The following is a 26,653-nucleotide window of genomic DNA, read 5'->3' on the forward strand; positions in this document are numbered from 1 at the left end:
TCTCTTCCCCCTCTCCCCCCCCGTCCTCTCTTCCCCTCTCCCCCGTCTCTCTTCCCCTCTCCCCCAGTCTCTCTTCCCCCTCTCCCCCAGTCTCTCTTCCCCTCTCCCCCCCAGTCTCTCTTCCCCCTCTCCCCCAGTCTCTCTTCCCCTCTCCCCCAGTCTCTCTTCCCCTCTCCCCGTCTCTCTTCCCCTCTCCCCCGTCTCTCTTCCCTCTTCCCCAGTCTCTCTTCCCCTCTCCCCCAGTCTCTCTTCCCCTCTCCCCCAGTCTCTCTTCCCCTCTCCCCGTCTCTCTTCCCCTCTCCCCCAGTCTCTCTTCCCCTCTCCCCGTCTCTCTTCCCCTCTCCCCGTCTCTCTTCCCCTCTCCCCCAGTCTCTCTTCCCCTCTCCCCCAGTCTCTCTTCCCTCTCCCCAGTCTCTCTTCCCCTCTCCCCCAGTCTCTCTTCCCCTCTCCCCCAGTCTCTCTTCCCCTCTCCCCGTCTCTCTTCCCCTCTCCCCCAGTCTCTCTTCCCCTCTCCCCTCCCCTCTCCCCGTCTCTCTTCCCCTCTCCCCCTCTCCCCCCAGTCTCTCTTCCCCTCTCCCCTCCCCTCTCCCCGTCTCTCTTCCCCTCTCCCCGTCTCTCTTCCCCTCTCCCTCAGTCTCTCTTCCCCTCTCCCCGTCTCTCTTCCCCTCTCCCCCAGTCTCTCTTCCCCTCTCCCCCAGTCTCTCTTCCCCTCTCCCCGTCTCTCTTCCCCTCTCCCCCAGTCTCTCTTCCCCTCTCCCCCAGTCTCTCTTCCCCTCTCCCCCAGTCTCTCTTCCCCACTCCCCAGTCTCTCTTCCCCACTCCCCAGTCTCTCTTCCCCTCTCCCCCAGTCTCTCTTCCTGTCTCCCCCAGTCTCTCTTCCCCACTCCCCCAGTCTCTCTTCCCCTCTCCCCCAGTCTCTCTTCCCCTCTCCCCAGTCTCTCTTCCCCTCTCCCCCAGTCTCTCTTCCCCACTCCCCAGTCTCTCTTCCCCTCTCCCCCAGTCTCTCTTCCCCTCTCCCCCAGTCTCTCTTCCCCTCTCCCCAGTCTCTCTTCCCCTCTCCCCCAGTCTCTCTTCCCCTCTCCCCAGTCTCTCTTCCCCACTCCCCAGTCTCTCTTCCCCTCTCCCCAGTCTCTCTTCCCCTCTCCCCCAGTCTCTCTCCCCTCTCCCCCAGTCTCTCTTCCCCTCTCCCCCAGTCTCTCTTCCCCACTCCCCCAGTCTCTCTTCCCCACTCCCCCAGTCTCTCTTCCCCACTCCCCCAGTCTCTCTTCCCCACTCCCCCAGTCTCTCTTCCCCACTCCCCCAGTCTCTCTTCCCCTCTCCCCCAGTCTCTCTTCCCCTCTCCCCCAGTCTCTCTTCCCCTCTCCCCCAGTCTCTCTTCCCCTCTCCCCCAGTCTCTCTTCCCCACTCCCCCAGTCTCTCTTCCCCACTCCCCCAGTCTCTCTTCCCCACTCCCCCAGTCTCTCTTCCCCTCTCCCCCAGTCTCTCTTCCCCTCTCCCCCAGTCTCTCTTCCCCTCTCCCCCAGTCTCTCTTCCCCACTCCCCCAGTCTCTCTTCCCCTCTCCCCCAGTCTCTCTTCCCCTCTCCCCCAGTCTCTCTTCCCCTCTCCCCCAGTCTCTCTTCCCCCTCTCCCCCAGTCTCTCCATTCAATTCAAATTGCTTTATTGGCATGACAAGGTACATCTTATGTTGCCAAAGCACCGAAGAAAACATTTATGGTTGAACACATAAACGCAGATCTATCCATACAGTGTATAAACAGATATATCCGTGTGTGTATAAATATACACTCATATAATATGTATATACTCTTTTCTTAGATTTAATGGTTGTCCCTCTGCTTATGGCAAGCTGTAATGTAGTTTGCCGCTAAAGTTACGCAATTTCTCTGTTCCCCTAATAGGTATGGGAGTTTTTGGTCGTCATTCAAATTTTTGAATTCAGGGCATATTTTTATGAATTTTGGGTAGAAATTCCCCCTTATGCCCTGATATTTTCCACAAGCTGTAAGGAAGTGCATCTCTGTCTCCACCACTCCCTGACTGCAGTGAGAGCATATCCTGTCTCTCTTGGCAGCTCCCCCAGTCTCTATTCCTCTCCCCCAATCTCTCTTCCCCTCTCCCCCGTCTCTTTTCCTCTCTCTTCATCGAGCAGCGATGTGACGTGAGAGAATTTATCTCACGGAGGAGACCCCGCTGGCGCCGATTCGGGAGTGGAAGGTGTTGTTGAGAAAGTCAGTTTTACCTGATAGTTTACTGCCCGGCCTTTGCTTATTGCAGAACTGCGGCGGCGAGTCACGGGCAGCACTCTCCCCCTGCCCTCGCCCGGGGTGGACTCTTCCACACCGACACGCCACTGCGCAGGTGCCAGTTGTTGGTGAGATGGCGGCGCGTTGTTTGGCGGCGGCCCTGCTGCAACGATCGGTGAGTCTGGCCTGGCCAACGTGTATTAGTTAGTGTAACCAGTGACCCGATGATACTAGTTACTGGCGTCTGGATTATACTCCTCATTGTAACCAGCTATATCGGTGATACAGGTTACTGCCTCAAGGTTATACTGGGTGTGAAACTTGGGACAGTAGTAATTGGGGGGGGTGGTCAGTTTTTTTTTTGTTCATTCCTGGGATGTGGGCGCTGCTGGCAAGGCCAGCATTTATTGCCCATCCCTAATTGCCCTTACGAAGGTAGTGGTGAGCTGCCTTCTTGAACCGCTGCACTCCGTGTGGTGGAGGTACTCCCACAGTGCTGTTAGGGAGGGAGTTCCAGGAATTTGACCCAGCAACAATCAAGGATCGGCGATATATTTCCAAGTCAGGGTATGTGACTTGGAGGGGAACTTGGCGGTGTTCCCATGTGCCTGCTGCCCTTGTCCTTATAGGTGGTAGAGGTCGCAGGCTTGGGAGGTGCTGCCGAAAAAGCCTTGTTGAGTTGTTGCAGTGCATTTTGTAGATGGTACACACTGCAGCCACGGTATGCCAGTGGTGGAGGGAGTGAATTTTTATGGTGGTGGATGGGGTGCCAATCAAGTGGGCTGCTTTGTCCTGGATGGTTCTTGAGTGTTGTTGGAGCTGCACTCATCCAGGCAAATGGAGAGTATTCCATCACACTCCTGACTTGAGCCTTGTAGATAGTGGAAAGGCTTTGTGGAGTCAGGAGGTGAGACACTCGCTGCAGAATACCCAGCCTCTGACCTGCTCTTGTAGCCATAGTATGTGGCTGGTCCAGTTAAGTTTCTGGTCAATGGTGACCCCCCAGGATGTTGTTGATGGGGGATTTGGCAATGGTAATGCCATTGAATGTCATGGGGTGGTGGTTAGATTCTCGCTTGTTGGAGATAGTCATTGCCTGGCACTTGTGTGGCGCGAATGTTACTTGCCACTTTTCAGCCCTAGCCTGAATATCGTTCAGGTCTTGCTGCATGCAGGCACAAAATGCTTCATTATCTGAGGAGTTGCGAATGGAACTGAACATTGTGCAGTCATCAACAAACATCCCCACTTCTGACCTTATGATGGAAGCAAGGTCATTGATGAAGCAGCTGAAGGTAGCTGGGCCTAGGATATTGCCCTAGGAAATCCTGCAGCGATGTCTTGGGGCTGAGATGATTGGCCTCCAACAACCACTTTCCTTTGTGTGAGGTATGACTCCAGCCAGTGGAGAATTTTCTCCCGATTCTCATTGACTTCAGTTTTACTCGGGTTCCTTGATGCCACATGTTACATAGTTATGTTGGGACTACATTGTACAAGTGTACTAACACTCAAATCAAGTGTAGCAGCACTACGATGCTGGGAAAGTAGTGCGCAGGCGCCGCACAGGGCACTTGGAAATATCACCCCGCACCATGCGGCAGGCAGCCATTACAACTCAAATAAAACAGTAGTTTATAATTACAAACTACCGAGTCCAGAGGTGTCTTTGCAAAGCACTACGAGCGCTAGAAGACATTAACATGGTGGCAGCGGTATAAGTGAGTAAAACCGCAAATAAAAACGATATCAGATTGAAGAAAGAAATTTAAAAGTAAATTCTGCAGCGTTTTAACCGTGAATCGTACGGGCAGCTAAAATGGCGGCGTCCAATGCACTGACCGCGAATATGCTCCCCATCATGAACTGGGAAGCCGACGATATCGTGGAAGCTTTCCGGAAATTTAAGCAAAAATGCGAGCTTACATTTAAAAGTTTCCTGAAAGGCTCCTCCGATGAGGAAAAAGTCAGCTACATTCTACTGTGGGCGGGAGAAAAAGGCTTAGATCTCTATAACAGCTGGAGTTTATCCAAAGAGGATAAAACGAACCCTACGGAGATTTATGAAAAGTTCAGTAACCATCTCGAGCCTAAATCAAACCACCGCATACACAGGTATAAATTCCAAAGCTTAAGACAGGAACCTGGTGAAACGGCTGACAATTTCCTGACGAGATTAAATAACGAAGCCAGCAAATGCAAGTTTACGGAACTAGAAGAAAGGCTGGTAGACCAACTAATATGGGGATCAGCACATACAGAAGTGCAAAAAGAACTAATAGGAAAAGAAAAGCTCGGAATATCAGAAGCCATAGATACAGCGAGGGCTCACAAAGCCACAAAACAACAGATGAAAACGCTGAATACTCATACGGCTGACGTGCGGACAACTCCCGAACTGGATCACAGAGTAGATGCAGTGCACGAAAAGCACAGCACACAAAAACAAGTATAAGACAGCGGGAAGAATACGTGTAGAAAATGCGGAAGACAACACGACTACACAGACAGAAGAAAATGCCCAGCGTATGGAACAAGCTGCAACACGTGTGGTAAAGCAAACCACTGGCAAAAGATGTGCAGAGCTAAAAGAGAGGGGCTACACACCAAAAACAGAGGTGGACAGCAGAACCAACAAAAGAAAAACAAAATCCACACCATGGGTGAGCAAGATGACGAAGACTGCGGGTACGACAAAGCTCTGAACGTTGAAACCATAAAGGTTCTCTTACACGAAACGTCCAGAGCAGAAAGCACCCCAAAGAAAGAATGGCACACTATCATCCAGATTAAAAAGAGGATCGAAGGACAGCCCACAACCGTCAATCTAAAAGTAAAGTTGGACACAGGAGCTCCGAGCAACATCCTTCCACTGAGGCTATACCAGAGGATCTTCCCCGAAAACTTGGGCGAAGATAAATACCCGAAAAGAGGATGTTTAAAAGCAAACAACGTCACGCTGACGGCATATGGGGGGAGCGAGATCAGACAACTCGGAACAACCTATATAAAAGGAACACACAAAAGCAGAAACATCAACTGCATGTTCTATGTGACCGACTCCGAGGGACCGGCGATCCTGGGATTAAACAGCTGCGAGAAGCTGGGGTTAATCTCGGTAAACCATGAACTAACAAATACATCACTGAAAGTCGACAGCAACACCCCACTGGAAAATCGTCCACAAATCATGGACACGAAACATTTGATGGACATGTACCCAGAGTGTTTTGATGACACTGTAGGATGCTTCGGGGAGTTCAAGTACCATATAACAATAGATCCAGAGGTAAAACCCGTCATCCACGCTCCAAGAAAAATACCCATCGAGCTAAAAGAAAAATTATACACCGAACTAAAAGAAATGGAAGAGAAAGAAATAATCGCAAAGGTGTGGTAAACCACTGTTGTTGTTGTTATTACACACTGTTGTACCTATGCATGCCTCAACATGTCTCGGCTGGCTCCACCCACACAGGCCCAGGTATAAAGGTGATTGACCTGCAGCCCCCTGCCTTCTTGGAACCCAGTCAACCACGAGAGGCATGCTCTGTTCTTTGCTAATAAAAGCCTTTAGTTACTCTCTTAACTCTCAGTCTTTTATGAGTAATTGATAGCGCATCAAAAGGTCACTGAACCCACAGACTGGGTAAACTCGATTGTGGTACGGGAAAAGCCGAACGGGCGGCTCAGAATCTGTCTGGACCCCAAAGACTTAAACCAGGTAATAAAGCGGGACTACTACCCCCACACCAACATTAGAAGAAATCACACCAGCACTGGCAGGAGCCAAAGTCTTCTCCAAACTGGATGCCAAAAACGGCTACTGGAACGTAAAACTGGACGAAGAATCAACTAACCTGACGACTTTTAATACACCATTGGGGCATTATAAATTCCTGCGGCTGCCATTCGGGTTGAAAGTCAGCCAAGACATCTTCCAACAAAAGATCGATGAAACATACAAAGGCTGTGAAGGAGCCATTGGAATCGCTGATGACATCCAAGTTTACGGAACAAATGAAAGAGACCACGACGTGCACTTGCACGAGGCCATGGAGCGCACCAGAACGGCTGGCATCAAGCTGAACGCCGAGAAGTGCATCGTTAAAAGTACGAAATGCAAATTTTTTGGCATGATCTACACACCGGAGGGTGTCAAGCCTAATCCCGAAAAGGTCGAGGCGATAGCAGAGATGAAACCTCCAAACGACAAGAAGGAGCTGAGAAGCTACCTCGGCTTGGTCCAGTATATGAGCTCTTTCATCCCGAACATCAAATCAAATCAAATCAACTTTTATTGTCATTGTTAGTGCACAAGTGCAGTACAACGAAATGTAGGCTTGCGGCTCCCGAGAGTGTACAATTTGGATTGTGACACTTAAACATTTCAACATACATTTGTACATATATATTAGCATAAATATGACCATAATAAAGTGCATCGGCAGATGTGCAGGCTTTAGTGTTTATTTGTGGAGTTCAGTAGGATGACAGCACTGGGAAAGAAGCTGTTCCTAAATCTGGTCGTACGGGTGCGAATGCATCTGTAGCGTCTTCCAGATGGTAGGAGGGTGAACAGACTGTGGCTGGGGTGGGTAGGGTCTTTGATGATGGTCCGTGCCCTCCGTAGGCAGCGTTTCTGATATATATGTTCTATGGTCGGTAGCCGGGTGCCGGTAATGCGTTGGGCAGTTTTGACTACCCGCTGCAGGGCTTTCCGGTCATGGGAGCTACAGCCGCCGTACCATACCGTGATACAGTTTGTCAGGATGCTCTCTATAGTGCAGCGGTAGAAGTTAGAGAGACATGTCAGACTACACAGCGAACCTAAGAGAATTACTAAAAGAAGACACCGAATACCAATGGTCAGAATCCCATGAGAGGAACTTCAAACAACTGAAGGAATTATTATTATGTAAAGAAACCAGCCTGTCTTATTACGATAGAAAAAACCTGTCACCCTACAGGGGGCGAGGGGCAGCCCTCGTGCAGGAAGGAAAACCAATAGCTTTTGCATCGAAGGCATTGACATCAACAGAGACAAGATACGCAAACATCGAAAGAGAGCTATTGGCAGTAGTATACGGATGCGAAAAGTTCCACACCTACTTATACGGAAGAAAATTCGAGGTAGAGAGTGACCATCGTCCACTCGAACAAATTTACAAGAAAAACCTAAGCAAGGCCCCAGCAAGACTGCAAAGGTTACTGTTAAGACTCCAAATTTACGACTTTGAATTAAAATACCGGCCAGGAAAAGAAATGGCACTGGCAGATGCATTGTCACGATTGTCACCACACGAAAAACACGAGATGAAGGGCCTGACAGTAAAAATATACCACCTCGTAAATGTTACTCCCACAAAGCTTAGCCAAATTCAAGAGGAGACTGGTAAAGAAGAGGAGTTGCTACTACTCATGCAACAGGTAATACAGGGGTGGCCGGAGAAGATCCAGCAGGTCCAAAACCAAATCCGACAGTACTAGACAATCAGAGACGACATCTCGGTGGAGGACGGTGTTCTCCTTGCTGGCTCAAGAATCATAATACCAAAAACGATGCAAACGGAACTTCTCCGCTTAATACACCAAGGCCATATGGGGATGGAGAAATGTAAACTAAGAGCCAGATCAGCTGTGTACTGGATAGGCATGTACAAAAGCATAGAACAAATGGTCTCCACATGCTGCATATGCCAGAAACACCGAAACACACAGCAGAAAGAGATGATTCAAATGGAAGTACCCCCGAGACCATGGCACACGGTTGGAACAGATCTGTTCCTATGCAACCAGGAGTGGCACATCATAGTAGCAGACTACTACTCAAAATTTCCTTTTGTCAGAAGGATAAATGACATGAGAGCCACAACAATCACAAAAATTGCGAAAAACTTATTCGCAGAACAGGGCATCCCAGAGAAGGTCATCTGCGACAATGGGACACAATTCACCTCCAGCGAATTCAGAGCACTGGCTGGAAAATACGGATTTAAAATAATTACCTCATCCCCACATTACCCAAGGGGACACGGATTTATTGAAAGACAGATCCAAACAGTCAAAAGAGCTCTCATTAAAAGCAAGGAGATGGGAGAAGACCAAGACCTCGCCCTTTTGGCAATCAGATCGACACCTTTGAGAGCAGACTCGAAATCACCAGCAGAACTACTAAACGGTAGAAAATACAAAACAACTCTACCAGCAAAGATATATCCTCCCCAGGACCAAGAGGACATTCGGCAGAAGCTGATGGAAACACAAGCTACGGGGAGCACACACTATAACAAGCATGCAAAACCACTACCGGAGCTGCTAAATGGGCAATCAGTGCATATACAAGATCTGTTGCTGAGAACATGGAGTCCAGCCAAGGTTATTGGAAAAGCTGATACTCCAAGATCTTACTTGGTAGAGACAGAACCTGGAAACCAATACAGGCGAAACAGGATCCATATCAGACCCTCACCTGAAGCTGTCAAACAGCGGACAACATTAACAGCAGTTACGGTACCAGACACGGAAAACAATATAACGCCAGAAACAAACACCTCAAATACAACAACTGCAAACATGCACTCTCCAGAGCCAAACATGGCAACAAGAAAGGAACACACCAAAACACCGCAGAAAGGAATAGTTACAGCCAAGTCCACAAGATGGACGAGTAACATACAACCACCTGAGCGGTATCGCGAATAATTATAAAGACAATTATAATTCGCACAGAACAGTAAAACAACATGGACAAATATTCTGTATATAAATTGAGCAAAGAAAGCTCACGTTCTGTATTTTGTTAACGTTATTCAACTGGAAACATTGTAAAATAGAAAAATTGATGTAATTAGTTTTGTTGGGAAAGAGGGATGTTACATAGTTATGTTGGGACTACATTGTACAAGTGTACTAACACTCAAATCAAGTATAGCAGCACTATGATGCTGGGAAAGTAGTATGCAGGCGCCGCACAGGGCACTTGGAAATATCACCCCGCACCATGCGGCAGGCAGCCATTACAACTCAAATAAAACAGTAGTTTATAATTACAAACTACCGAGTCCAGAGGCGTCTTTACAAAGCACTATGAGCGCTAGAAGACATAACACCACACTCGGCCAAATGCTGCCTTGATGTCAGGGACAGTCATTCTCGCCTCACCTCTGGAATTCAGCTCTTTTTTCCATGTTTGGACCAAAGCGCCAATGAAGTCTGGAGCCGAGTGGTCCTGGCAGAATCCAAACTGAGCATCACTGAGCAGGTTATTGGTGAGTAAGTGCTGCTTGATAGCACAACATCTTCATTACTTTGCTGATGATTGAGAGTAGACTGATGGGGCGGTAATTGGCCGGATTGGATTTGTGGACAGGACTAGGGTTGCAAAATTCTGGGAATTTTTAAAAGCGGAAACTTTCCATGGGAATTTTCGGGAATTTTGGGAATTTATGGGAATTTTGAGTTTTTTTGCACACTGATGGTTTTTGTCTCTGACCCTTATATTATCTTTGTCGTCAAAATAGACATACTGTTCCATACAAAAAAAAAACAGGCTTTCAAAACTTTATTTAGGTTATAATTTTGAACTTTATTGAACCCCCACAAAAAAGACCCATCTAAAATTAAATAAAAAGAGCGTCAGCTTATTTAGCCTGTAATTTGTCCTTATTTTGTCCCTTTGAGTCTTCTACTCATGAGTCTTCTGAGTCTTCTACTCCTCATTGCTCCTCCTGATTCTCTGACTCTGGCTCTGACGTGTCCATTTCCTCCTCTGTGTCAGTGTCTAGCTGTGTGGTGGACACTTCTGTATCTGGCTCAATAAGTTGTAGGTTCGCCCGGATAGCCACCAGTTTCTCCACTCTCTTGTTAGTCAGCCTGTTGCGCACCTTTGTATGCGTATTCCCAAAAAGTGACCAGTTTCGTTCAGAGGCCGCTGATGAAGGTGGGATTTGGAGTATCACCGATGCAATAGGTGACAGGGCCTCAGATGCACAAAGTCCCTTCCACCAGGTATGTGCACTGATATGCTTGCATGATTCCCATATCCCATCCCCATTCCAAAGACCTTGCTTGGTAGAGAACTTTGCCAGACTTCCCAGAACTTTGCCCACATCCAGATTGAGATGGTGTGAGAGGGTAGAAATCACACTAAGCGCTGTTGATCTGTTCTCCAGAAAGTATTGGTCTCCCAACATGCTTTGGGTCCAGCATGTATGCTGCAGCATGAATCGGCTTGACACAAAATTCTTGACGCGTCTGTATGAATTGAACAATTGCCTTCTCCTCTGCTTTGAGCGGCAGGGATGTGGGTAGGGCAATGCTGATTTGTTCTTTTAAATCAGTAAAAAGCCTGAGAACATCTGACAAGACAGCGTCATCTCCTTCAATCTGAGCAATTGCAGATGCTACTGGTGAGAGTAGTTTAAGGCTGCTAATCACTCTCTCCCAAAACACATCATCCAGCAGTATTTTCTTGATGGTGGTTTCCATATCCCCAGACTGGGATATTGCCATTTCTTGCAGCGACTCCTTACCCTCCAGAAGGCTGTTGTACATTATGACAACACCACCCCATCTAGTGTTGTTGGGCAGCTTCAGTGTGGTGTTCTTGTTCTTTGTCATTTGCTTGAAGTTGTAGGTTGCTGCAACTACCTGTTTTCCCCTGACATACTTAACAACTTGCTTGGCTCTCTTGTACAGTGCTTCCATGGTTCTCAAACCCATGATGTCCTTGAGGAGCAGGTTAAGCCCATGAGCTGCGCACCCAACAGACGTAATATGAGGGTAGGCCTCCTCCACTTGAGCCCAAGCAGCCTTCATATTCGCAGCATTGTCAGTAACTACTGCAAAGACCTTTTGTGATCCAAGATCGTTGATGACCGCTTTCAGCTCATCAGCAATGTATGTGCCTGTGTGTCTGTTGTCCTTCGTGTCTGTGCTCTTGAAGAACACTGGGAGAGGAGTGGAGACGATGTAGTTTATGATGCCCTCCCCTCGTACATTTGACCACCCATCTGAGATAACTGCAACACAGTCTGCCATCGCTATCATTTCTTTGAGCTTTCCTTGGACTCTGTTATACTCAGCCTCCAGCAAATAAGTAGACAAAGCATGTCTGGTGGGAGGACAGTATGCAGGGCGAATAACATTGAAAAATCTCTTCCAGTACACATTGGCTGTGAGCATGAGGGGTGAGCCTGTTGCATATACAGCTCGAGCAAGGCACTCATCTGCATTCTTCTGGCTATGGTTATCCACTGTATCAAAGAACCTTCCAAGTGGGCCAGGAGTTGCTGATGATAAGGAGCCTGATGCTGAATGAAAACCATCATCTTCTTGAATGGAAGCAGAGGAACTCTGGGCTGACTGCTGTGAGCTTTGAGTGAAGTTGTTGCATTTGGATAAATGCTGCTGCATCTTTGTGGCATTCTTTACATATGGCTTTCTACAGTGTTTGCACCTGTACACAGTCTTTCCATCTTTAATGCCTGGGGTAAAATCCTTCCACACATCTGACGGTAAACGTGGCATTGTTCTATGCAGAGAAATAAAGGGCATTCATCTCTGTGTCGAACTGCGGTCGATCAGCACGATTGCAACAGGGTGAGTACATTTTTGCTGATGCTCCATGTGATGGAAGCATGACCTGTACACACACGACGCTACATCACCAATAGTGTATTATTTTGTATATTTTAAATTGAAGGACAACAGTTCAACAAGTAACTGGTTTATTTGGTATAAAGTCTGATTTACTTACTGCATCATCACAACATCAGCAGAAAACAAAATGACTTCCCTCAGGACCCCTAACCTGAATCTTAAAAAAACTATAGCAGTCTTACAGATGCCTGCAGGCCAATCACAATTCGATATGCAAATATTACAAATAGAGGGAGCTAATCGCTCATCCAACCAATCGGGACACATTTGTTCACAGTCACACACAAAACTTGTAATTATTAAAACAAGCCAAGTAAGAAGATAAACATATATTGATTAATAAATTCCTTAATAATTAAGATTCCATCTGTTAGTAATTTTAAGAGAGGACCTGTGGGGGGGAAAAAAAAGAAAGAAATACAAAAAAAACAATATTATGCTAGCATGTGCTTTTTTGGGCAAAATTCCCAAGCTAAACTTCCCGTGGAAAATTTCCGGAAATTTACCGGAAACTTTCCACCCTTTTGCAACCCTAGACAGGACATACCTGGGCAATTTTCTTCTTTGTCGGGTAAATGCCAGTATTGTAACTGTACTGGAACAGCTTGGTTAAAGGCACGGCTAGTTCTGGAGCACAAGTCTTCAGCACTGCAGCCGAGATGTTGTCGGGGCTCATGGCCTTTGCTGTATGCAGTGCGCTCAGCCGTTTCTTGATATCATGTGGAGTGAATGAAATTGTCTGAATACTGGCTTCTGTGATGGTGGGGATCTCCGGAGGAGGCCAAGAAGGATCATCCACTCAGCACTCACATGCTGGTTGTTTGGCTAGTATGTGGGACAGCTCTCCCAATTTTGGCACAAGCCTCCAAGTGTTAGTGAGGAGGACTTGCAGGGTCGACTGGGCTGGGCTGTGCCTTTGTCGTGTCTGAATCTGATGCCTAGGTCAATTTTATTCTTATTATTTGTCGTAGCGGTTTGAGGGCGGTTAAGAGTCAACCACATCGCTATGGGGCTGGAGTCACATATAGGCCAGATTGGTAAGGACTGCAGATTTCATTCCCTAAAAGACATTAGTTTTTACGATAAACCAGTAGTTACATCGTCACCATTACTGATGCTAGCTTTTTATTCCAGATTTATTTAATTAATTGGTGGGATTTGAACTCATCTCTCCGGATCATTAGTCCAGGCCTCTGGATTACTAGTCCAGTAACATAACCAGTATGCTACCATTCCCGCTATATTTATCCCTCTGGTCAGTGTAACTAGTGAGAGATATATCAGTGATACTAGTTGCTGGAGATCAGTTTTATCCTAGTCATTGTACCCTGTGAGTATTTTAGTGATATTAGTTACTGGAAGTCAGGATTGTACTGATTAATGTGACCAGTGTGAGTTATATAAGTGGTACTAGTTACTGGGGGTCAGTAGTCATAGCTGTCACTATAACCTGAGAGTTCTAGAGCTTGTGCCAGTAACTGTGAAGGTGGCAGCCGTGGTTCAGTGGTAGCAATCTCACCTCTTGAGTCAGAAGGTCGTGGGTTCAAGCCCCAATCCAGAGACGAGAACACATAATCTAGGCTGACGCTTCAGAGCAATACTGAGGGAGTTCTGCACTGTTGGAGGTGACATCTTTCAGATGTGAGATTAAATCGAGGTCCCTTCTGCCCTCTCTGGACATAAAATATTCCATGGAAGTATCCAAAGAAGACTTACTGGTGTCCTGGCCACTATTTGCTGTTTGTGGGACCTTGCTGTGTGCAGATTGGCTGCCACATTTCCCTACATTACATCAAAAGTCCTTCATTGGCTGTAAAACGCATTGGGGTATCCCGAGGATGTGAAAGGCACTATATAAATGCAAGTTCTTTCTTTTCTTTACTGGGGTGGAGGGGGGAGTTCTATGGTTGCTCAGGTCATTGTAACCTATTAGTTAAAACAATGATGCTAGTTATTGTGGGTCACTGGTTATACTGGTCAATGTAGCCTATTGAACAAGTTAGTGTAATCTATAAACAGTCTCGTGGTGCAACTGGTTATTGTAAGCCCTGCCGAGCTATAATGATTAGAGAAGGTACTAACTGGGGTTTAAATAGTGATTGCAACTAATGATTAATGAGTGCAGGCCCACACTGATTAAGCCAAGTTAATATCTCTGTTGTAGTCAGTAGTTTACCTGATGAGACCTCTGCAATAGTTATACCAAAATTCCAGTGACTAACTAGTTCAGGAGGGAAATAACAACAGAAAATGCTGGAAAAACTCAGCAGGTCAGGCAACATCCGTGGACAGAAATTTGAGTTGACGTTTCGGGTCGAACCCTTCTTCAAAACTGGAAAGAAAAGATAGATCGGAGGCAGGGCTGCGATCAGACAAAAGAATAAAAGAAACAAAAGAAGTAAAAAAGAGACAATAAAAGGTGTTAGAAGCTAGACGAGATGGTAATAGGCTGAGATTGGGTGTAAAGTGTACTGGCAGGGCAAGAGATAGCTGCCAGGTGTGAGAGAGAAACAAAAGGAAAGGGGGGGGGAAAGGAGTGGGAAAATTACAAGAAAAAATGAAATAGGGGCCGAGGTTATGATCTGAAATTGTTGAACTCGATATTGAGTCCGGAAGGCTGCAGAGTGCCTAATCGGAAGATGAGGTGCTGTTCCTCGAGTTTACGTTGAGCTTCCGTGGAACAATACAAGAGGCCAAGGACGGTGAGGTACGAGTGCGAATGGAGCGTTGAATTAAAATGACAGGCGACCGGAAGCTCGGGGTCACCCTTACGGACTGAACGGGAGGTGTTCCGCAAAGCGGTCACCCAATCTGCGTTTGGTCTCCCCAATGTAGAGGAGACCGCATCGTGAGCAGCGAATACAGTATACTAGATTGCGAGAAGTACAAGTTGATATACCTATCAATTCATCCAATGAAAAGCGACGAGTTAAGATAGTAACTATAGGTTTTTATTGGCTAAATAACAGAGCCCACCCTCGTGGGTGATCGGGTCCAACAAGGAGGAATACCAGCCAGTCGACCACCTTTATACCTGGGCACGCAGGCGGAGCCATGGGCGGAGTCAGCTGTGGTCAGCCCAGGTATAACAGCGTGACAAGAGGTGACCTTGTGTAGTGATACAACAGTGTAAACAGTGATAACCATAGTGTAACGATATAAACAGTGATAACCATAGTGTAATGATAGTGAACGATAAAAGTGGTTTACCACACAAGTAAATCGCTGTTTCACCTGGAAGGGGTGTCTGGGGCCCTGGACAGTGGGAAGGGGGGAGGTATAGGGGCAGGTGTTACATCTCCTCCGCTTGCACGGGAAGGTGCCAGGTGAAGGGGAAGGGCTGTTTGGGGTGATAGAGGAGTGGACTAGGGTGCCTCGGAGGGAGCGGTCCCTGCGGAATGCTGAAAGGGGAGGGGAGGGGAAGATACGTTTGGTGGTGGGATCACTTTGGAGGTAGCGGAAATGCCGGAGGATGATCCGTTGAATGTGGAGGCTGGTGGGGTGAAATTTCTGTCCACGGATGTTGCCTGACCTGGGTTTTTCCAGCATTTTCTGTTGTTATTTCGGATTTCCAACATCCGCAGTATTTTGCTATCGTATTAGTTCAGGAGGGAGTTTGATGTAGCAGATAAGAAGATGTGTGTGACCCCAGGGATGCGGAGGTAGTAGGGGATGTGTGACCTATGAACTTTGGGAGTGGGTTGGCCTGGGATGGGGGATGGAAGGAGGAGGCGTACAAAGTTAAGTATTACGTTAAGGCAAACTGCGATCCGTCAGAACTGCAGTTTGTAAATCCGATGAAAGTCATGCATTCAGTTGAGCAGCATATCAGTAGACTTAAAAAAGGCAGTTTTTCAGCAGGATGGGGATGCCATACTCTTATCAAAGGCTGTATAGAATATTTGGTTCCTGCTCCAAAGCTTATGCGCCATCAGATTGAGAGCATCACATGCCCACTGTGCTGAAGACAAACTGGTGACCAGCCACCATATTTTTTTATGATTGAGATGGTGCAGTAACTTATTAGAATTATACAGCGGATAAGGAGGTCATTCAGCCCATCGTATCTGTGCCGGCTCTTTGTGATTGTCAGTGAAAGTTAAGGGAAGATTTAATAGAAGTGATCAAAATTATGAGGGGTTTCGATACAGTAAGTAAGGAGAAACTGTTTCCCCGGCAGGAGGGTTGGTAACCAGAAGATAATTGGCAAAAGAACCAGAAGTGAGATGAGGAGAATTTTTTTTTACGCAGCAAGTTGTTGTGATCTGAAATGCAATGCCTGAAAGGATGGTGGAAGCAGATTCAAGAATAACTTTCAAAAGGGAATTGGATATATATTTGACAAGGAAAAGGTTGCAGGGCTATGGGGAATGAGAGGGGAAGTGGGACTAATTGGATAGCTCTTTCAAAGAGCCGGCATTGCGCCATGTAAGTATTTGTTCTCACAAAGTCTCCACCTAAAATCTCTCAATGTTAAATGGAAAAGAAATCACTCTTTTGATGCCAGGATTATCTCAATCCAATTTTGTTTTTGGGTTGATATCCTGCCAATCCAGCCATTGCTCTTTATCCAGGGATGCGGTTGACGTTGACTCTATTTCTCTCTCCACGGATGTTGCCTGGCCTGCTGAGTTTTTCCAGCATTTTCTGTTGTTATTTCGGATTTCCAGCATCCGCAGTATTTTGCTATCGCATTGCTCTTTATCACCCGGTTTAAAGATTTGTGTGGTCGTATTGAAGCCTGGGGGGAAAGTTAAATTGGAGAACATCTAGTGGTAAAGAAATTGAACTTGCGCTTATATAGCGCATTTCACGACCTCGGGACATCCCAATGTGCTTCACAGCCAATTAAGTATTTTCTATGTGTAGTCACTGTTGTAATGTAGGAAACACGGCAGCCAATTTACGCCCAGCAAGGCCCCACAAACAGCAGTGATCATCTGTTTTAGGTGTTGACTGAGGGATAAATATTGAAAGAAAGACTTCGAGTCATAGAGTTATACAGCACAGAAAGAGGCCCTTCGGCCCCTCGTGTCATAGTGTCATAGAGTTATACAGCACAGAAAGAGGCCCTTCGGCCCCTCGTGTCTGCGCCGTCCATCAAGCCCTGTCCAATCTAATCCCATTTTCCAGCATTTGGTCCATAGCCTTGTATGCTATGGCATTTCAAGTGCTCATCCAAATGCTTCTTGAATGTTGAGGGTTCCTGCCTCTACCACCCTTTCAGGCAGTGAGTTCCAGATTCCAACCACCCTCTGGGTGAAAAAGTTCCTCCTCAAATCCCCTCTAAACCTCCTGCCCCTTACCTTGAATCTATGCCCCCTTGTTATTGACCCCCCTACTAAGGGGAAAAGTTCCTCTTTATCTACGCCCCTCATCATTTTGTACACCTCAATCAGGTCCCCCCTCAGCCTTCTTTGCTCCAAGGAAAACAACCCCAGCCTGTTTAGTCTTTCTTCATAGCTGAGGCGCTCCATCCCAGGTAACATCCTGGTGAATCTTCTCTGCACCCTCTCCAAAGCAATCACATCCTTTCTATAGTGTGGCGACCAGAACTGCACACAGTACTCCAGCTGTGGCCTCACCAGCGTTTTGTACAGCTCCATCATAACCTCCCTGCTCTTATAGTCTATGCCTCGGCTAATGAAGGCAAGTATCCCATATGCCTTTTTAACCACCTTATCTACCTGTTCCGCTGCCTTCAGGGATCTATGTACATGTACACCAAGGTCCCTCTGACCCTCTGTACTTCCTAGGGTCCTACCACTCATTGTGTATTCCCTTGCCTTATTTGTCCATCCAAAATGCATCACCTCGCACTTTTCAGGGTTAAATTCCATTTGCCACTTTTCTGCCCATCTGACCAACCCGTTTATATCGTCCTGTAGCCTGAGGCTTTCCTCCTCGCAATTTACCACCCCACCAATTTTCGTGTCGTCTGCGAACTTACTGATCATACCTTTTACATTCTCATCCAAATCATTTATGTAGATCACAAACAGCAAGGGACCCAGCACCGATCCCTGAGGTACCCCACTGGACACAGGCTTCCAGTCACAAAAGCAACCTTCGACCATCACCCTCTGCCTCCTGCCACTCAGCCAGTTTAGGATCCAACGTGCCAAGGCACCCTGGATCCCATGGGCTCTTACCTTCTTGACCAGTCTCCTATGCGGGACTTTGTCAAAAGCCTTACTGAAGTCCATGTATACCACATCCACAGCATTTCCCTCATCCACACACCTAGTCACCCCCTCGAAAAATTCAATCAGATTGGTCAGACATGATTTACCCTTGACAAAGCCATGCTGACTATCCCCGATTAATCCTTGCCTCTCCAAGTGGAGACTAATTTTGTCCCTCAGAATTTTTTCCAATAATTTCCCTACCACAGATGTTGGGCTCACTGGCCTGTAATTCCCTGGTTTATCCCTGCTACCCTTCTTGAATAATGGTACTACGTTAGCTGTTCTCCAGTCCTCTGGTACATCCCCTGTGGCCAGAGAGGTTCTGAAAATTTGTGTCAGAGCCCCTGCAATCTCCTCCTTTGCCTCACACAGCAGCCTGGGATACATCTCGTCCGGGCCTGGGGATTTATCCACTTTTTGGCCTGCTAAAACCGCTAGTACCTCCTCCCTCTCGATGCTAATATGTTCAAGTATATCACAGTCCCCTTGCCCGATTTCTATGTCTACATCGTCTTTCTCCATAGTGAACACAGATGCAAAAAATTCATTTAAAACCCCGCCTACATCATCTGGCTCTACACACAGATTGCCACTTTGGTCCCTAATGGGCCCTACCCTTTCCCTGGTTATCCTCTTGCCCTTAATATACTTATAAAACATCTTAGGATTTTCCTTTATTTTGCTCGCCAGTGTTATTTCATGGGCCCTCCTCGCCCTCCTAATTTCTTTTTTAAGTATGCCCCTGCACTTTTTATACTCCTCTAGGGCTTCCCCCGTCTTTAGTCTTTTGTAACTGCCAAAAGCCCCCCTTTTTTTCCTAATGCATTTTTGTATATCCCTTGTCATCCAAGGTTCCCTTTGCTTGTTGGTCCCACTCTTGACCTTTACGGGAACATGTTGGCGTTGTACTCTCTCTATTTCCCTTCTGAAAGCCTCCCACTGCTTTGATGTGGATTTTCCTATAAGTATCTGCTCCCAGTCCACTTTGGCCAGATCCTGCCTTATCATATTAAAATCGGCCTTCCCCCAATTTAGAACCCTTATTTCCGGGCCGTCTTTGTCTTTTTCCATGACCACCTTAAATCTCACCGAATTATGGTCACTGTCGCCAAAATGCTCTCCTACTGACACTTCCACCACTTGCCCGGCTACATTCCCTAGAATTAGGTCCAGTACCGCCCCCTCTCTTGTAGGACTTTCTACATGTTGGCTCAAAAAGCTCTCCTGGATGCACTTTAAGAATTCTGCACCCTCTAAGCCTTTCACACTCTGACTATCCCAGTTAATATTGAGGAAGTTGAAATCCCCCACTATTATTACCCTATTATTTTCGCACTTCTCTGAGATTTGCCTACATATCTGTTCCTCTATCTCCCCCTGACTGTTTGGGGGCCTATAGTACACTCCCAGCAAAGTGCTTGCCCCCTTTTTGTTTTTAAGTTCTACCCATATGGCCTCATTAGAGGAACCCGCTAATATATCATCCCTCCTTACAGCAGTAATTGACTCCTTAATTAATATTGCAACACCCCCCCCCCCCCGCCAAAGACTTGCATTTATATAACGCCTTTCACGACCACTGGACGTCCCAAAGCACTTTACAGCCAATTAAGTACTTTTTGAAGTGTAGTCACTATTGTAATGTGGGAAACGTGGCAGCCAATTTTGCGCACAGCAAGCTCCCACAAACAGCAACGTGATAATGACCGGATAATCTGTTTTAGTGATGTTGATTAAGGGATAAATATAGGCCAGGATAAGGGAATTCGCGGTTACGGGGAGCGGGCAGGGAAGTGGATGTGAGTCTAGGTTCGGATCAGCCATGATCCTATTGAATGGCGGAGCAGGCCCGAGGGGCCGTATGGCCTACTCCTGCTCCTACTTCTTATGTTAGGACACTAGGGATAACTCACCTCCTCTTTGAAATAGTGCCATGGGATCTTTTATGTCCACCTGAGAGAGCAGACGGGGCCTCAGTTTAACGCCTCGCCTGAAAGATGGCACCTCCACCAGTGCAGTGCTCCCTCATACTGCACTGGAGTGTCAGCTTACCCGTAGCAGTGTTCCTCCTTATTCTTTCAACCTCCACAAAATATATTATTTTAACACCGGAATTGCTGGGAGAAAAAAGACCACGGTCCATCTAGTTTGCTGTCTACCATCCTGGTAGTCGCATGATACAACGATACTGGAGTAGTTGACTAAGCAGAGCAATCAATCTCTATCAATTAGTCTACAACAGATCCAGACATGAGGCAAGGAAACCCCAAGTGGTGGAGAGCTTTGGGAATCGTAGGTCCAAAGTTCCTCAGAACTAGATCCAGTACTGCGTTCTTCCTCATTGGGCTGAAAACATACTGATCAAGAAAAATCTCTTGTACACATTTCAGGAATTCCTCCTCCCCATTTGCCCTTTACACTGCTACTTTCCTAGTCTATATTGGGATAATTGATGTCTCCCATTATCACTACTCTAAAGTTCTTGCATCTTGCTACAATTTTCCTGCAAATTTGCTCTATCTCCTTCCCACTATTTGGTGGTCTATAGTATACACCCAACAGTGAAGTAGCTCCTCTATTGTTCCTTAATTCTAATCAAATAGATTCAACCCTCAAGTACATCATCCCTTTCTAGTGCTGCAATGGTATCTTTGAACAATACTGCCATCCCTCTCCTATTTTCCCTTCCCTATCTTATATTACATTATAGCCAGGAATATTAAGTGCCCATTGACGCAAGAAAACTACTAGGCACTTGGTCTAAGTATTAAATAAGGCTTTAAATCAACTGTTTTTCAACATGAAGATCTAGTTGTGTCCTTCACTAGTTCCTGTTAAAGAATGTCCTGAGCAAGCTGGGCCCATGCCCGAGTATTTATACTCTCCCTGGACAGCGCCACCAGCAGGCCACCCAGTATTACTTCATAAGTCATTTCCACATGAATGACAAGATTCATGTCACCCATTCCTCCCCTTGTTTGAGCCAGGTCTCTGTATTGCCACTCTATCATAATCCCATGTGGCTATTTGTGGCTGCAGCTTACTAATCTTGTTTACCATGCTCCATGCATTTACGCACATGCACTCCAAACCCATCTTAGTCTGCCTCGCAATTCCCCCTGCCTGATTCTTCCTCATTTCTGAACGAATGTATTGTTGGAGGCAACATTTCTGACTAAACTGAAGTCAGTCTCCCTTTTCTGGTGGTTCAGATGGGCATTAAAAGAGGTGTGGCACCATTTGAAGAAGAGCAAGGAATTCTCCGGATGTTCTGGTTACCTTTGCTTCCTAAATCAATACCAGCAAAAACAGATGAACTAGTTATATGTCTTGTTGGATTCAAAATGGCTGCCATGTATACCTATATGAGTGTTATACTGCACTTCAAAGTAATTGATTATAATGGAAGCACTTTGAGACATTTCTGGGGTTGATCAGGCACTATGTAAATGCAAGTCTCTCCCCTTCCACTTTTTTTGCAGAGTTTGACAGATCACTTTTTCTGGCAACTTGAAATGTGCCTCCACTCATGACAGCTGTATAGATCTATCTATACTTATATCTAGACGGCTGTATAGATCTATACTTATATCTAGACTACACTTCCTCCCACCCTGCCTCCTGTAAGGACTCTATTCCATTCTCCCAGTTTCTCCGTCTCCGCTGCATCTGCTCCGACGATGCCACCTTCCACACCAGTGCTTCCGACATGTCTTCCTTTTTCCTCAACCGAGGATTCCCCTCTACCGCGGTTGACACAGTCCTCGACCGTGTCCGTTCTATCTCCCGCGCTTCTGCCCTCACCCCTGCCCCTCCCTCCCGGAACCACGATAGGGTTCCCCTTGTCCTCACCTTTCACCCCACCAGCCTCCACATTCAACGGATCATCCTCCGCCATTTCTGCCACCTCCAAAGTGATCCCACCACCAACCTCATCTTCCCCTCCCCTCCCCTTTCAGTATTCCCTAGGGACCGCTCCCTCCGAGGCACCCTAGTCCACTCCTCTATCACCCCCAGCACCCCTTCCCCTTCGCCTGGCACCTTCCCGTGCAAGCGCAGGAGATGCAACACCTGCCCTTATACCTCCCCCCTTCCCACTGTCCAGGGCCCCAAACACCCCTTCCAGGTGAAACAGCGATTTACTTGTACTTGCAATCTAGTATACTGTATTCGCTGCTCACTATGTGGTCTCCTCTACATTGGGGAGACCAAACGCAGATTGGGTGACCGCTTTGCGGAACACCTCCGTTCAGTCCGTAAGGGTGACCCCGAGCTTCCGGTCGCCTGTCATTTTAATTCACCGCCCCATTCCCACTCGGACCTCACCGTCCTCGGCCTCTTGCATTGTTCCACGGAAGCTCACCGTAAACTCGAGGAACAGCACCTCATCTTCCGATTACGCACTTTACAGCCTTCCGGACTCAATATCGAGTTCAACAATTTCAGATCATAACCTCGGCCCCTATTACATTTTTTCTTATTTTTTATCCACACCTTTGTTTTGGCCTTTCCCCCCCCACCTTTTTTTTTCTCTCTCCCACATGGCAGCTGTCTCCCATTCTGCCAGCGCATTTCACACCTAATCTAGAGCCGTCTTTTGTCTCCACTAGTCCTATCACCATCTCGTCTCGTTTTGAATACCTCTTAATGTCTCTTCTCTTTTGTTCTCTCCCTGCCTGGCCTCTTAATCTATTTCATTTCCTGTGCCTCTTTAGTCTTGACAAAGGGTTTTCACCCGAAACGTTGACTCTATTTTCTCTCCACGGATGTTGCCTGGCCTGCTGAGTTTTTCCAGCATTTTCTGTTGTTATTTTGTATCGATCTATCATTGGTTTTGCAGATGGTTTTATTTTGCATGTTACCGTATTCATCTTTAATTTTTTGGTCTGGTGGCCTTCAACCATTTCTAATTAATTGAGTTTTGTATTTTCACAGGTCCCTGCGGTGCATCAAACTGGAGCTCGCAGCTTCCACTTTGCCATATATGGGAAACATAACAAAAATGCAGCCAAAGTTTCAAATACAGTAAGTAAAGATCCATAAAGCCCGTCCCTGCATTCTCTTACTGTAGCTTTTAATTACATTTCAACGATTCCTTGCAATACTTGATCACGTATGCCCAATACTGAGACAGCAAATTCTAACAATATCCAAAAACAACTTGCTAATTTTAGTGCTACTGTACCAAGATATATGTTGATGTTTTCTGAATTTCAAAATCTAGACACCTAAAGCCTGCTGCTTTTTAGTAAGAGCCTCTTTTTGATTTAATGGTTTCAGTGTTTGACTCCTGGGAAATGGGGCTTTTGGTGATGAAGCACATGCTTAGAGAGAGAAAAAATTGACCCATCAAACAGTGATGTGGCAATCGGGGATCTTCTGGATCCACCACTTACCATGAGGGCCTAACACCCGCCCAGTGGAGCAGCATTGGTTGTCAGCATCCAGGCATTCTGCAGAGACATGAAACTCCAACTGGACTGTGAATTAAGACTTCAGTCAGGGGGGTGAATGAGGGATGACAGTGGGACTCCACTCCTTGGGCCCCACTGCCACCAGCTGGGTAGTGGCAGAGAACCAGCACGCTCCATTTTGGGAGTGGCCACAGTCGCAAATCAGGATACCAATGGAAAAGGCCAGTTATTGGGCCTTTTCAGAGTGAGGTGCGAGATCTGGGGAATCCTGGGAGCTGTGTATTTTTAAAGGTACATTTCACGTGAGCTGGTCAACCTAACCTTGGGGCATGCAGAGAACAGAGGCAGCAGTTGCAGAGAGATAGAAAGAGAATATTTCCTGAGAAGTTATTTATTACGGTGATAGAATGGAAATGAAAATGGTGAGTGATGTAAAACGGACTGTCAGCTCACTATCAACCAGTTTTACACTATCGTACAAAGTCAAGATCTATCCCATTGACTCATAAAGCAAGGATCTGTGAGGGTATCCGTACCTCTCCTCAAAATAATATTTAACTTGTACTGTGTTTCTAATATTAATGATCTTGAATTTTAATTGAGCTAACACTTATGGATTATGTTTCACAACAAATTTGCACGTTTTTATATAATTTTTAATAGATTTGTTGCTGGTGTATCTTAAAACATGTGAATGATCACCTCTGACCTTCCCTTCTCTGACCCCGAACGATCAGTCCTTAGCAAAGGCCTGAGCTTCATCCCCTTACGCCCTCATCTCAATTAATTTCGAGCTCGGCACGATGCTGAGCTCTTTTTCTGCTGCCTTCATATTAGGCACTTTACAGCCTTCTGGACTCAACATAGAGTTCAACAATTTCAGACCATAACCTCTGCCCCTATCCTTTTTTCCCATTTATTTATTTATTTATTTATTTTCTCTTTTTTTCTCTCCCACATGGCAGCTGTCTTTCATTATGCCAGTGCCATTTACACTTCATCTAGAGCCATCTTTTGTTTCTTAACTTGTTTCATTACCATCTCCTTTTGCCTTGCACCATCTCTTAATCTCTCCTGTCTTCCATCCTATCACAGACCTTCCCTTTTGTTCTTTCTTTCCTCCCCTCCCCTCCCCCTTTCCCTGCCCCTGCACTTGCTTAAAAACCTGTTCCATCTCCAGCTTTTTTCAGTAGGGTCATTGACCTGAAATGTTAACTCTCTTTCTCTCTCCATAGATGCTGCCTGGCCTGCTGAGTATTTCCAGCATTTTCTGTTTTTATTTCAGATTGTCAGCATCCGCAGTATTTTGCTTTTGTATTATTTATGAATGATCACCACAGGTCTTCCTTTCAGTGTTGGCTCCTTCAAGAATACTAATTTGCATCCACAAAGCTGTAACAAGGGGAAAAAGAGAATAAGTAGGCTCTTGTAGGCTTTCAATTCCTAATTTTAAGGTTGAAGTGGAGAATGAGGAGGTAAATCTGATGGGTTGGAAATTTTTGGTCTCCTACGAAAAACGTTTTCAAAAGCTTCAATAGAAAGTGAAAGCAAGTTTTAAAGTTTAGTGGTGACTTGCAACGTACTTGACTGTCCTTTATGCTAAAAGCTGATAGATCATAGCTTTGCTTTATTCTCGGGATGAGAGTGATGCTGGCAAGGCCATGTTTATTGCCTGGCACTAGTTGCCCTGCAAAGGTGGTAAGCCTTATGCCTGATAGCATTAAGTGGCAGTAAGAGCCAATCACGATGGGCGCGATCTTACCTTTCGGTGCGAGTTGGGAGCAGGTCAGTTGACTTGTGGATTCCGATCCCGCCCCCAACGACGCCCGACGCACAGACGCTATTTTGTGTCAATTGGCCTTGTTAAGCCCGCCCTGCGGGCTTGCTGGCCAATTAAGAGAAAGCCGGTGTCAGATGACGTCAGTTGATGACACGTCATCAGCCAGTTTTCTTAAAGGGGACACTCATTTTTGTTTGACAGATGATTTTTCAGTGTTTGACAGCATTGAGGTGCTGCAAACACTGACAATCACTGTACAAAGGTGAGCCCTTGCACCCAGACTCTCCAGTGACTCTCTCCTTAGGATAAAACAGATGGCAGCTGCAGATGAGGTTACAGAAGCGATCTGTCACTGATGAGAGAGGTTCTTCCAATGAGGTGGGACTACACAAACACTTCAAACCTTATTACCTACAGAAAAGTCTAAATACATTAAAAATGATTCTCCCAACATTTCCTTACCTCTGAAACTCACCAGTGCACCATTGGATCCTTCACACCACTTCTGCAGCTGTCATCAATGAAGAAACATTACAGTAGACTCACAACGCCCCACGCTTACCTGGCGTCGTGTCCGGACGTCGGGAAGCCCGCAGTCGACCTGGCAAAAAGCCTCTTAACTGCCTGTTAACTACCAGTTAACAGGCAGTTAAGTGCCTATAATCCTCTTCCCGCCGCTAGGTGTCGGGTCCCTGCGCAAATCGGGGACCCAACACTTGGGATGATCGTATGGAGGCGGGTTGACAGCGGGTTCGCCCCTGAGCGCCGGCAAAATTCCCCCCATATTGTGGGGCTGGAGTAAGGGAATAAGCTTCTCTTCCCTTCAGGATATTATTGAACCAGTCGGGTTTTTGCAACAATCCAGCAGCTTTCATAGTCATTTTTTTTCTTCTGTAACTTTGGCATTTGAACTCGTGACCTCTGGGTTGCTAGTCCAATACCTTAACCACTACACTATCGTGCCAATGTTGAAGTGGATATAAAGCTTCCCAGATATGCGACATGAAAGATGTTCACAGTTACACTTGAATGCTCTGTTTTTGTGCACCAGTGAAAATATTTGTTGTCTCTCGGATCCTTTATTTCTGAAACCTGTGCTGTTGCATTTGGTACCCACTATGTGTGTGTGTTTTGTTCCCTAATACAGATCTCCACTCAGTACCCAGTGGTTGACCATGAGTTTGATGCGGTAGTAGTCGGAGCAGGTGGTGCTGGTTTGCGAGCAGCTTTCGGTTTATCCGAGGCTGGTTTCAACACTGCCTGTATTACGAAACTCTTTCCTACCAGATCGCACACTGTCGCTGCTCAGGTGAGATGCACTAATGTTCCTTTCATGCGGTGTAAGTAGTAATGTTTTCTGATT

At 46.4% G+C, this 26,653-nt stretch overlaps 1 protein-coding gene across 1 annotated transcript; it reads left to right on the forward strand.

Annotated features, from left to right (window-relative positions):
• The first annotated feature begins 2,052 nt into the window (after positions 1-2,052).
• LOC147115089 (succinate dehydrogenase [ubiquinone] flavoprotein subunit, mitochondrial-like) lies at positions 2,053-26,653 on the forward strand. The gene is made up of 3 exons (XM_085993357.1): positions 2,053-2,420; positions 23,032-23,121; positions 26,438-26,653. The coding sequence occupies exons 1-3, from the start codon at positions 2,379-2,381 to the stop codon at positions 26,636-26,638; spliced, it is 333 nt and encodes a 110-aa protein (XP_085849483.1). The 5' UTR covers positions 2,053-2,378; the 3' UTR covers positions 26,639-26,653.

Source organism: Somniosus microcephalus, chromosome 7 (assembly GCF_052327205.1).
Source record: "Somniosus microcephalus isolate GS21.2 chromosome 7, FLI_Smic_1.0, whole genome shotgun sequence".
NCBI classification, from domain to species: domain Eukaryota; kingdom Metazoa; phylum Chordata; class Chondrichthyes; order Squaliformes; family Somniosidae; genus Somniosus; species Somniosus microcephalus.

Coding starts and splice junctions, on each gene's coding strand:
- LOC147115089 (XM_085993357.1), top strand. CDS start 2,379: ATGGCGGCGCGTTGTTTGGCGGCGGCCCTGCTGCAACGATCG. Junction 2,421..23,031: donor CGGCCCTGCTGCAACGATCG/GTGAGTCTGGCC, acceptor GTATTTTCACAG/GTCCCTGCGGTGCATCAAAC. Junction 23,122..26,437: donor CAGCCAAAGTTTCAAATACA/GTAAGTAAAGAT, acceptor TCCCTAATACAG/ATCTCCACTCAGTACCCAGT.